At 42.6% G+C, this 12,209-nt stretch overlaps 1 protein-coding gene across 1 annotated transcript in view; it reads left to right on the top strand.

Annotated features, from left to right (window-relative positions):
• Positions 1-12,209, top strand: part of fes (FES proto-oncogene, tyrosine kinase) — a 155,518-nt gene that overhangs the window by 65,187 nt on the left and 78,122 nt on the right. Inside the window, exon 9 of the mRNA XM_039773045.1 lies at positions 9,946-10,132. Coding sequence (XP_039628979.1) covers positions 9,946-10,132 — 187 coding nt within the window. The remainder of the gene's footprint in view (positions 1-9,945; positions 10,133-12,209) is intronic.

The raw sequence follows: 12,209 nt of genomic DNA, 5'->3' as shown, positions 1-12,209 counted from the left end.
GCTGATATAACAACCAAACTGTGGTAACCCTTTTGATTCAGAGTGCCAGTCGCTCTGTGCAAGTCACCAACTCCTTCTCCAGCAAAAGAACCCCAGACCATCGCATGTCCTCCTCCATGTTTGACAGTTGGTGTCAAACACTGAGAAACCAACTCAATGGCGTCCAAACACCCTCTATGATGAACTGAAGGTTTCAGACTTTGATTCATCGAGCGGGCGACACAGTGGCGCAGTGGTAGCACTGCTGCCTTGCAGTTAGGAGACCCTGGTTTGCTTCCCGGGTCCTCCCTGCGTGGACTTTGCATGTTCTCCCCGTGTCTGCGTGGGTTTCCTCCGGGCACTCCGGTTTCCTCCCACAGTCCAAATTCATTCAGGTTAGGTGGATTGGTGATTCTAAATTGGCCCTAGTGTGTGCTTGGTGTGTGGGTGTGTTTGTGTGTGTCCTGCGGTGGGTTGGCACCCTGCCCGGGATTGGTTCCTGCCTTGTGCCCTGTGTTGGCTGGGATTGGCTCCAACAGACCCCCGTGACCCTGTGTTCGGATTCAGTGGGTTGGAAAATGGATGGATGGATTCATCGAGCTATGATGTCTTCTTCCAGTCTGCAGTAGTCCACAGCTGGCACTTCAAGGCCCTATTTTGTCCTTTAAGGAATGGCTTTCTTACTGCTACTTGTTCTGTCAAACCTGCAGCATACAGTCCCCTCTTCACAGTAGAAACTGAGATTTGCTTTTATCAACTACTGTTAAGCTGTGCTTGAAGCTGTTGTGGTGTGACGTGCTGACCCTCAGAAACGTGTCTTCTGAGTGGCTTGTGACTTAGGATCTGTCTGATCTCATCCTATCAGAGCTTCTTCTAGTTTAGAATTGCCTTTGGATTGTGAAGAACATCACTCGGTTCACTGACACTTTCATTGTTTTGCAATTTTTTTAAATGAAAGGCCTACATTTCTAAGGGTAATAATCCATCCATCCATCCATTTTCTAACCCGCTGAATCCGAATACAGGGTCACGGGGGTCTGCCGGAGCCAATCCCAGCCAACACAGGGCACAAGGCAGGAACCAATCCCGGGCAGGGTGCCAACCCACCGCAGGACACACACAAACACACCCACACACCAAGGCCAACTTAGAATCGCCAATCCACCTAACCTGAATGTCTTTGGATTGTGGGAGGAAACCCACGCAGACACGGGGAGAACATGCAAACTCCACGCAGGGAGGACCCGGGAAGCGAACCCGGGTCTCCAAACTGCGAGGCAGCAGTGCTACCACTGCGCAACCGTGCCGCCCTAAGGGTAATAATGTCTCATTTAATTTGTTAATTGCTGTTTTCTTTCCATTATTCCTGGAATTTACAACTTTCTAAAGTATAGAAGGTATAGTAACACAGTCTGTTCCACCTCTGCTTTAAGACAGACAGAGGGTTTTGAAGTAATCAACAGAAGTTGGGACACTTGTGTAAACTGTTTGCTTCAATTTGCAAGGCTTCATTTGCTTGAACTGCTGCAGATTATCTGTAGGTTGTAACCTATTAGTTGTTCCCTGAATAAGACCCATTTGTAATATTCTGAAATTCCCTTTTTTTTAGTTTTTGCTAACTTAAACTTTAAATTAGAACCTCTGGCAGTTTACTGCCTACATTTTCACTGTTTTAGGTCATTCATTGCATTTCATTTTTCATTTTTTCCAACCTGCTATATCCTAACTACAAGGTCACGAGGGTCTGCTGGAGCCACTCTCAGCCAGCACAGGGTGCAAAGCAGGAACAAATCCCAGGCAGGGCGCCAGCCCGCTGCAGGGCACACACACACACACACCCACAGACCAAGTCCACACTAGGGACAATTTAGGAGCACCAATGCACTTAACCTGCATGTCTTCGGACTGTGGGAGCAAACCGGAGCACCCGGAGGAAACCCACACAGAAATGGGGAGAACATGCAAACTCCATGCAGGGAGGACCCGGGAAGCGAACCCGGGTCTCCTTACTGCGAGGCAGCAGTGCTACCATTGCATAACCATACATTTCAACTGATTAAATTTGAAGAACAACTGGAAAAAATGGAGGTGTTCTTAAACCTTTGACTGGTAGTGTATAGCCCACTGTTTACATCACTTATTGTGTATTGTATTGTATTGACCCCTGTAAAAGGAAATGACTCGACACACTTAAAAAAGTTTGGGGCAGCCACCCGTATATTATTCCTGGCTGCAAAAGATTCTTTGATACGTACAGAGATGTTCTCTATACAGAGTCCAAAACAGAACCGACGATGGTTTGTCAAGATGCCGGCTTTAAGGGATAGGACAGGAAGTGATGTGAGGGAACCGGAAGTGATGTTCTTCATTAGTCAGAGTAGGTGCTGGAAGTGATAATCTTCTAGGTGCCGGAACCAGAAGTGACGTCATCTGTTTTAAATCAGACAGGTCTTCCTGCGGCTGGTCTGTAGAGATAACAGGAGAAGGTTTAGTGCACCCTGCCACCCCCTGGCCTGGCTTGGAATTACCTTTGCTTGGTCCATACAACGTCTTCCTAGTTGCACGTGTGTGACACCCACTGCACACCCAGCCTACCTGCAAAGGGGTCTCTTTTTGAACTGCCTGGTGTTTTGGGGAGTTTTTTCTTGTCTTCTTAAAGAGTCAATGCCTGTTTAAGCCCATTGTGGCACCTCTTGTGTGATTTTGGGCTGAACAAAAATAAATTGTATTGTATTGTATTGTACTTACCAGGTGAATCACTTTGGCAATGATAACTATGTGAGTGACCTCACTACTTATCAAAACTGTCTCCCACTGTTTCAGCACCCTTGACCTCCTCCACTAAATCAAACCTGCAGTCCTTCAACATCCTTTTCATTCTTCGACAGAATAGAAGTAGAGATATATGTATTAATATTTGACAGGAATTGGCCTAGTGATGCTCATGACTTTACTGTTATTGAAAAACACAATTTGTTTGCTGACCTTACAAAAGGCTGAGTTACAAATTCATGAAGGCACTGGACAGTGCCAATGTGGATGTTGTTGCCAAAGTACTACACTTGGTTCAAAGTTCATAATACTGAGAGCATGTAACATAAAAAGACATTTTGTTTTTTCTGTCTACACAAAAATTTGCTTTGCAAGGAGGAAGAAAGTGAATTCTAAATCTAATTGCTTTGTGGGCCATGAAGAATACACCATGTTTCATCTTCTCTACCTGATCCATCAGTTCTGCACTAACTAGGACATCTTACTGCTGCCTTACACTTTTGCAACATCCATTGTACAAACATCAACAGCCACTGGGTCTTAAAGTGTTTATAGAGAACCGTGAGGAAGTGTAAAATATTAACCAGATTCTGTATAGTTTGTCCTATCTGATTTCAGCTTGCTCTCAGATCATCAACTCAACTCATCTCAACTCTATTGTCATTCATTCACATACACAGTGTATGACTGAACACAATTTCATTCCTTACAGTCCCCAGTGGCAAAACAACATACTGTACATTTAACATACACACCATAACATTACCAAAACTGGAGCAACAGTACAATGTAATAAAACAAAAGATGCAGGACTATACAGCTCGAACAATGCTTAATATCCATAGTAAAGTGTAACATGACAGTGCATAATTGAGTGAATGTTATAGGAATATGGCACTAGGTGACGTATAGGAGCTCAAAAATCTGGCAGCTTGGGGAAAGAAACTGTCATATGATCTGACTGTGCTGATTCTTATGCTGCGGTATCCTCTACCTGATGGCAGGAGGTCAAATATTAGGTGTGATGGGTGAGAGACGTCTTCCAGAATGGCATAGTCTCTACACAGACAGCATGTCTGAAAGATGTCCTGGATCGAGGAGAGGGAAACCCCTATGTTGCTCTCAGTGGTCCTCACTACATGCTGCATCGTGTTCATTTGTGTATCGTTCAATTCAATGCATTGAGTTCTGGCTCAGAGCACTTACACAGATTTGCATCTCTAATTTAATAACAGTGACGTGCTAACCATTATAGCCATCAGAATGAACAGCCTTGGATTTTCCAGGTAAGCCCAAGAGGATTTTCTATAGCTCCACTGCAGCCCCTGCCATTGTCCATCCCATTGCATTTGTTAGGGACATGACACTCTACCAAAGCAAGAAACCTGATGATCCCTGTGTTCTGTCCACCTGTGTCTGTGGTTTTCTCTGTACTCTCATATCTCACTCTCTCTGCCCTTTGATCACTCCCAGCTTGCCATGTTCTCATTCTGCTCATGTCCTGGAGCATCCCTGTGTATTACTCTCTCCTTACGTCCCTCTGTGCTCTACTCCTTTGCTTCTCACCATTCCTGCCCCTCCATGCTTTAGTCCTGTTCCTCTTGGAAAATCTGCCTGGCTGGCCCCTCCAGAAACCTCAAGGTGCTATTAATTCAGAGCTCCTTTTTTGAAATCAAGATCCAGAATGCAGAAGTCTTTGCGGAAAACCCCAAAATTCTACTGGGCTTCCTAGTCTCCAACATGAAGGTCAATATTGTCACAACCTAGTAGTAGCCCTTACTTCTCCCTATCATAGTAGTTGCTACAGTTTTGTGGAGATTTGCAAAAATGTGTAACAATTCCGGTTCTTTTCTTCCAACCATTTTTCTGAACATTTCTTCTTCTTCTTCTTTTGGAAGCTCCCATTATGGGTTGCCACAGCGGATCATCTTCTTCCATATCTTTCTGTCCTCTGCATCTTGTTCTGTTACACCCATCATCTGCATGTCCTCTCTCATCACATCCATAAACCTTCGCTTAGGCCTTCCTCTTTTCCTCTTCCCTGACAGCTCCATCCTTAGTATCCTTCTCCCAATATACCCAGCATCTCTCATCTGCACATGTCCAAACCAACACAATCTTGCCTCTCTGACTGTCTCCCAACTGTCTAACTTGAGCCGACCCTCTAATGTCCTCATTTCTAATCCTATCCATCCTCGTCACACCCAATGCAAATCCTAGCATCTTTAACTCTGCTAATTCCAGCTCTGCCTCTTGCTTTCTGGTCAGTGCCATTGTCTCCAACCCATATAACATAGCTGGTCTCACTACCGTCCTGTAGACCTTCCCTTTCACTCTTGCTGATATCCGTCTGTCACAAATCACTCCTGATACTCTTCTCCACCCATTCCTCCCTGCCTGCACTCTCTTTTTCACCTCTCGTCCACAATTCCCTTTACTCTTTACTGTTGATCCCAAGTATTAAAACTCATCCACCTTCGCCAACTCTACTCCCTGCATACTCACCATTCCACTGACCTCCCTCTCATTTGCACACAAGTATTCTGTCTTGTTCCTACTGACCTTCATTCCTCTCAACTGTAGAGCATATCTCCACTTCTCCAGGTTCTCCTCAAATTGCTCCCTATAATCACTACAAATCACCATGTCATCAGCAAAAATCACAGTCTAAGGGGACTCCTGTCTAATCTCGTCTGTCAACCTGTCCATCACCATTGCAAATAAGAAAGGGCTCAGAGCCGAACCCTGATGTAATCCCACCTCCAACTTGAATGCGTCCGTCACTCCTACAGCAGACCTCACCACGGTCACACTTCCCTCATACATTGCCTGTACAACTCTTACGTACTTCTCTGACACTCCCGACTTCCTCATACAATACCACAGCTCCTCTCGAGGCAACTTGTCATATGCTTTCTCCAGGTCCACAAAGATGCAATCCAACTTTTTTAGGCATTCTCTAAACTTCTCCATCAACATCCTCAGAGCATTGCATCCTCCAAACATTGCATCTGTGGTTCTCTTTCTTGGCATGAAACCATACTGCTGCTCACTAATCATCACCTCACTTCTTAACCTACCTTCCACTACTCTTTCCCAAAACTTCATGCTGTGGCTCATCAAATTTATTCCCCTGTAGTTACTGCAGTCCTGCACATCCCCCTTATTCTTAAATATCTGCACCAGTACATTTCTTCTCCACTCCTCAGGCATCCTCTCACTTTCCAAGATTCCATTAAACAATCTGGTTAAAATCTCTACTGCCATCTCTCCTAAACACCTCCATGCTTCCATAGGTATGTCAGCTGGATCAACGGCCTTTCCATTTTTCATCCTCTTCATAGTTGTCCTTATTTCCTCCTTGCTAATCTATTGCACTTCCCGATTCACTATCTCCACATCATCCAACCTCTTCTCTCTCTCATTCTCTTCATTCATCAACCTCTCAAAGTACTCTTTCCATCTGCTCAACGCACTCTCCTCGCTTGTGAGTATGCTTCCATCTTTTTCCTTTATCACCCTAACCTGCTGCACATCTTTCCCAGCTCGGTCCCTCTGTCTAGCCAACCGGTACAGGTCCTCTTCTCCCTCCTTAGTATCCAACCTCTCATACAACTCATCATATGCCTTTTCCTTAGCCTTTGCCACCTCTCTCTTCACCTTGCGCCTTATCTCCTTGTACTCTTGTCTACTTTCTGCATCTCTCTGACTATCCCACTTCTTCTTTGCCATCCTCTTCTTCTGTATACTCTCCTGTACTTCCTCATTCCACCACCAGGTTTCCTTTTCCTCCTTCCTCTGTCCAGATGTCACACCAAGCACACTTCTTGCCGTCACCCTTACTGCTGTAGTTTCCCAGCTGTCTGGTAACTCTTCACTGCCACCCAGTGCCTGTCTCACCTCAAAGAGGTCAAGTGTTTTCTGCAGGTATCAGATGACAGAGAGTGTGTAGTGCCCAAAAATGAAAAATGATTAAAAATCTATATTTTTAAGAGCGAGCACTCAATTTCAGATTAATAATTCTGACCATTGAGCAACAAGGAACACTACAACTATGTGCATATAATGTACACTATTTTGACGTAGCCATCTGAGTAAAGCTAGGATGCCATCATGAGTGCTGACGACTTTCTACAGGAGCACACTGGTGTCTATACTCATAGCTGCATGTCATTCTGGTACGGCACCTCCTCAGCTCAGGACCATGATGGTACCCATATACTACGTGACGTCTAATATCTGCTTTTGGGGTGATGATTGACCTCCAAAGTTATTCCTCTTTTTATTTTTATTTTATTTTATTGCAGAATCAACTCTCAGCCCCGCTCAGCAGGGCGGCCGTGCGGCACATGTGTACAGGTGCCGTTCTCATTCCCTACCATCTTCACTTTCACTTCCACTACCTCTTCATATCTTAAATCATTCTTGAGGCAGATTGAAGACTTATGTGCCTGCTTAAGAGAAAAATTAAGGAAAACGTACAAAGTGATTGCAACACAAACACTGACTTAATCAGTTTTAATGTGAAAAGATGTCGACGAAAGAAGACAAGAAGCGAGCCGCTAGGGTGGAGAAAAGAACAGTTGCTCAGGAAGCAGCAAGCACATCAACCTCTGAGCAAATGAAGGCTAAACAGAGACAGAGAAAGAGGATGAAAACTATAAGTCAAGTGTATTCGCTGCACGTTATCATGCAGTGCACCGTTACTGGTATTTAATATCTGTTGTTGGTCTTGTATCACTGCAGTTGTCTGTGGAAGACATGCAAGGAAGAATTTCCTTTTACTTTGCATACATGACTGTAAACTTGAACATACTAAATATGGTGCATTCCTGTACAAGTATACTTTATATTTACTGCATTTTGACCAAATCTTGAATTATTCAAAGCCACACACAATTGTATTGTTCATTAAAATGATAGCAATATCCATGAAACACAGCCAACATGCCCAGATGAGTACTCTGTGTGAATGCGAGATGTGCCAATTTAGTTGCTATGGAATATTTGTTTATTTTTTTTCCAACTTTGACATGGCACTTTTTATTCCTTCTCTAATAGGTAAAGAAAAGGATCTGTGCCAAGGACAGCACTTTAGAAAAGATAACAAGGGTGGCTTGAAGCTTTTTTGTAGGCGTTTACAGGCTTTTTTAAATGCACTTGTACAGCTGAGTTGTTGGATTTGAAATTTAATCACTGGAAAACTGTACTATCAAAGTAAACAACATGAAACTAAATTAATGTGGATTCATGTGCCATCCTAAACATGTTGCCTTATTAGATCTGTGTTACAACTTGCACGTATACATAAGTGACAGTTCACATGATTCAAAATGGTGACTATCATAAATGGCATTATAAAAAGCCCCAAATGAATGTACAGTAGTTACAATATTCCTATGCCTTTGCATTATTCATGGCCCTGACAACTTTGTTCTCTGCCAGTTTTCTGATAGCCATCATTGAAAGCACTCCTCAACGGGAGTTTGGGCGCAGCACATTCATTGAGTATTGGGCTGCAGACCTTTATTCTTGCATTCTTTGATTTTATTATTCCCTCAGATGGTCCACCCTTACTGCCCGAAGTCCCAACTACCTCTGCTCATCTACCTATTCCAGCTTCATCCTGATCCCTCAAGAAGATAATTACCTATACTGCCCATCTTGTTTATGGCATCTCCTGATCCATGGATCTGTTTGCCTATCTTGATCCTCCTAACTTCTGTCTCTTTCACCTGAAAACACCGAAGTGTAAAATGTATGATTGGCAAGAATGGTTGTCAAGATGAGGACCTTGGGGCCCTTTCACATGCCAACTCAATAAGCACATATAGATCAGAGCTCTTCTGAGTGGTAGGCCCTCACTCTAACCTAATGCTGAATGAGAACCAAGCTGAATACATCAAGATAGTGTGGTACAAATTAAACATCTTATTAGACGATCTACAAGTCTCCGACTTAAACATTAAAGCCTTACAATATCTACATAGTTCCAACATATCACTTATGTCCATATATTCAATCTCTATTTCACCTAGTAATAATTTCAGGTTGCACAAATGCAATCTGTACTCTCTTTTGTTTGACACTTTCAAATTTTAGTTCTGTCGTATTTTTGAACTTGCTCTGCATATATCGCGCCAAGGTTTTTGTGAGCCTTTCGAATTCCACTGCTGTCATAATCTGTAACCTGCTCTGCATGTGTAAGATACCAACGTTTTTGAACGTCTTTATGAAGCTCTACTGTTTTTTAACTCTTTGTCTTTTATTTCTGACCCCGTTTGGACCTGCAAGGGTTTCAATTCCACTTGTTCTGGGCTGATTATTACTTTCCTTGCCTAGGTCACTGTCTCAATGGAAGTCAGTATGACGTGACTTGACCATGTCGCGTGAAATGAAAGTGTCTCTGCCTCTCTGAAGTGTCTCTCTTCAGAAGATCATATCTCGTCACAAGATTTTTTTTTATAACAGAGAGAAAAGTCTGCTATATTATATTCTGGTTCTTCGTATACCTTTGAGTTTCACCACCACCCTTGAAATTTCTGTGCATATAACAACTGTCCATTCTCATTTATAGGACATCTGCTGATTTCTTAGTCATCTCTTAGTCATCCTTCAGGAAATTTTGTATATTACATCAACCTTTCTTCTGGTACATTATTTACGTGACCATCTCAGTATTTTTCCTAAACCAATTCTTATATTTCAATGCACATTTTATTGTTCACTTGACCTTTATCTGGTTTCCTGATGTGTCTGAACAGGTTTCTGTCATTTATTAAGACTTTATGCTATTTAAGATGAATGTCATGTTACCCTAAAATTATTCTTCCACAATAGTAAACCACTGCCCTGGCGAACCACACAAGGTCTTGGGGGTTTAAATTTTACTGCAGTGTTTCAGGTGAAAGTTCCTCAACTGTGCTTGAAATTTTAAATTTTTAGTTTGATGTTTATCATTAAAAGTGATTAAGACATGATAGAACATACTGGGCTAAAGCTCAGTGACGAACCTTCATCTTGAGTCTAATATATCTTGTTCGTTCAACAATAAGAGTTAAAAACATTCACTGGGCAAAAGTAAACCACCCAAGAGCAGTAGCTGCAATATGATAACAAATCCCCGATGGTTACAAGCCATAGGAGAAGACACTTTTAGGCACATTTTTAGTCAACATGTTCTTTTTATTCTAGGGTGTACCTATTCAGCAAGAGAAGTGCCCTGCAGGATGGAAGGCAGCAAATCATGGTTACCCATGGGCTTCGTCTGAAGCTTGAGGCTCAGCGGGCAAAACTGTCTGAAAAACTCAATGAACTTGGAAAGAGAGATCCACCTCCCGCCATCAAGCTAGATGATGATTTGCAGTCCAACTCATCGATCGTGAGTTCTCATTGCTTGTCATTAACCTTCAGCCCTGTGTTTCTTGGCAGGGATGGGGATTTTGAATACTTGGTGATATATTGATAGAAGTTCTTCAGAAGCATGAAGGATCCAGCCTGTAAGCTGATCATGCATTAGTTTTAGAAGACTGTAGTGAGGCACTGCCAGCTCAATATGATCAGAAGGGAAATAGTTTATCTTCTCATGGATTACTTTTCACTTGCCGACTGTAAAGACGGACGCTTGCTCAATTACTGTGTGGGCTTGGAGTCTGGTTTTTATAAGATGTCCTCTAACAGGCCCTCGAAGCAAGCAGCTGATTTGCATGCCAGTCCAGCCAGTTCTAACCATTCCTGTATGTGTTTTGCCTTCTACGGCACACTCACTGCTGCTGCTTTTGCTGCTATTATCTCTGACAATACAGTTACATTACATAACTTAACTCATTTGTCAGAGGAGGCAGGGTGCTATCAACAGTCATTGAATCCTACAGAATCTTAACCTGCCCTTACCTCCAGGGGAGCACAATCTCTTTGTATTTTTAATATCATTCATGATTCCTGCCTCCCAGCATTTCTTGCAAATTCCATTTCACTCTGTAGGAATGGCAAGCTGCTCCAAGGCTTTCATTTATTTGTTTTTTTTTCAGTTGCTGTAAATTTGAAAAGACCACACAAGTTTTCTTCCATGGTGATTCTGTCACATGTTGCTCTCTTAACTAATGCCTTTTTTTGTCGGGTCCACGTTCTCCAGCACATCTCACGACCCCATACTTCATAAGAGTGCTCTTGTAGTTCTTGTAAGATGAGTCACCTGAGACTAACCTGTGCTGTGTTGAATTTATGGCCACCCCCTGCCAAGCCTGAGCCTCCCAGCAGTAAATCCTTCTCGTCTGATGCTGTTATTTTCTTTCCAGATGGGCTTGGTTAATAAACATTGTGAAACTGTTTTTGGCTCATTAGATTAATGATCCAATGCATTCTTGCATGCTCAAATCATTTTTTTCTAGCAGCCACAACACTTCACACTGAGTTCTGAAACAAAGCACTATCACAAGGTCGGATCAGATTGCATTCACCCCTTAGGCTACTTGCCTCACTATACTTCCTGTCATTCATATGCTTGGTGTGCTACACTTCTATTTAAAAAGCAAGGTTCTCCCCTCCCTGCTATGTCTCTTGCTATTGTAATAGGATATATTTAGGCCACTTCTTGAATCAGGTTGTATCACTTAATAAAACAATTGTCCATATTTTGCATTAACTGTTCCCCATCTGCGCCATATCCTCCTGTGACCAGCACGGGGCCTTTAAATGCCATCTAGCTGAGCCCAGGCCTCCAGCAAGTTAACAAGCTAGAATGCAATGATTTAATGCAATCCTTTAATATTTAATGGTTTTTAATATTAAGGCTGCTTTTTTGTTAACTTCAAACTCAACAGTTAATGAATATAAATGTAATGGTGTCCAGCATGCCAGATATTTGAATCACTGACCTAGAGTAGAGTGTCATGTCCAGACGAAAAAATGTAAACGAGTTTATAAAAGTATTACCAAGTGGTACGACTTAACAGTAGCCTCATTGTGCTTCTCTGCTGACAGCCACAGTCTCGAACACACAGCCTGTCCTTCATATCTCACTGAACACTAGAAATACAAATATGTACCTGACAACATGACATTGCTATGCAACAATACTATCTGTATCTTTGACAAGAGAGATAAACTGTTATAAGTTTAGAAGTTTGTTCAAAGCATGCATGTGTGTTAAGTCTAAATGTCATAACAGGTTATCTCTGAAATCATTAGAACCGCATTATTTGCTGCAAGGCTTTTCTACATTATCTTGAGCTTTGTCTTAAATTAAGAACAGGATGTACCTGACCTCACATCGCAGTTGGCTTGACCTGAAGTTGCTGTAGTACGATTCTTCTCGTAGGGTGATGTCATTCCTAGCTAAAGAAGCAGGCCACATAATGACAGTAAATGTGCAAACTAGAGGCTGAAGCTTACATGCTTTGTTATGCGCTGCATTTCTGTGCATTACACATGAGTAGTAGCTGAGACGAGTTCCTCAT

This window comes from Polypterus senegalus, chromosome 12 (genome assembly GCF_016835505.1).
Source record: "Polypterus senegalus isolate Bchr_013 chromosome 12, ASM1683550v1, whole genome shotgun sequence".
Taxonomy (NCBI): Eukaryota; Metazoa; Chordata; class Cladistia; order Polypteriformes; family Polypteridae; genus Polypterus; species Polypterus senegalus.
Note: the sequence above shows the minus strand (reverse complement) of the source record. Positions and strands in the feature narration are given on the sequence as shown.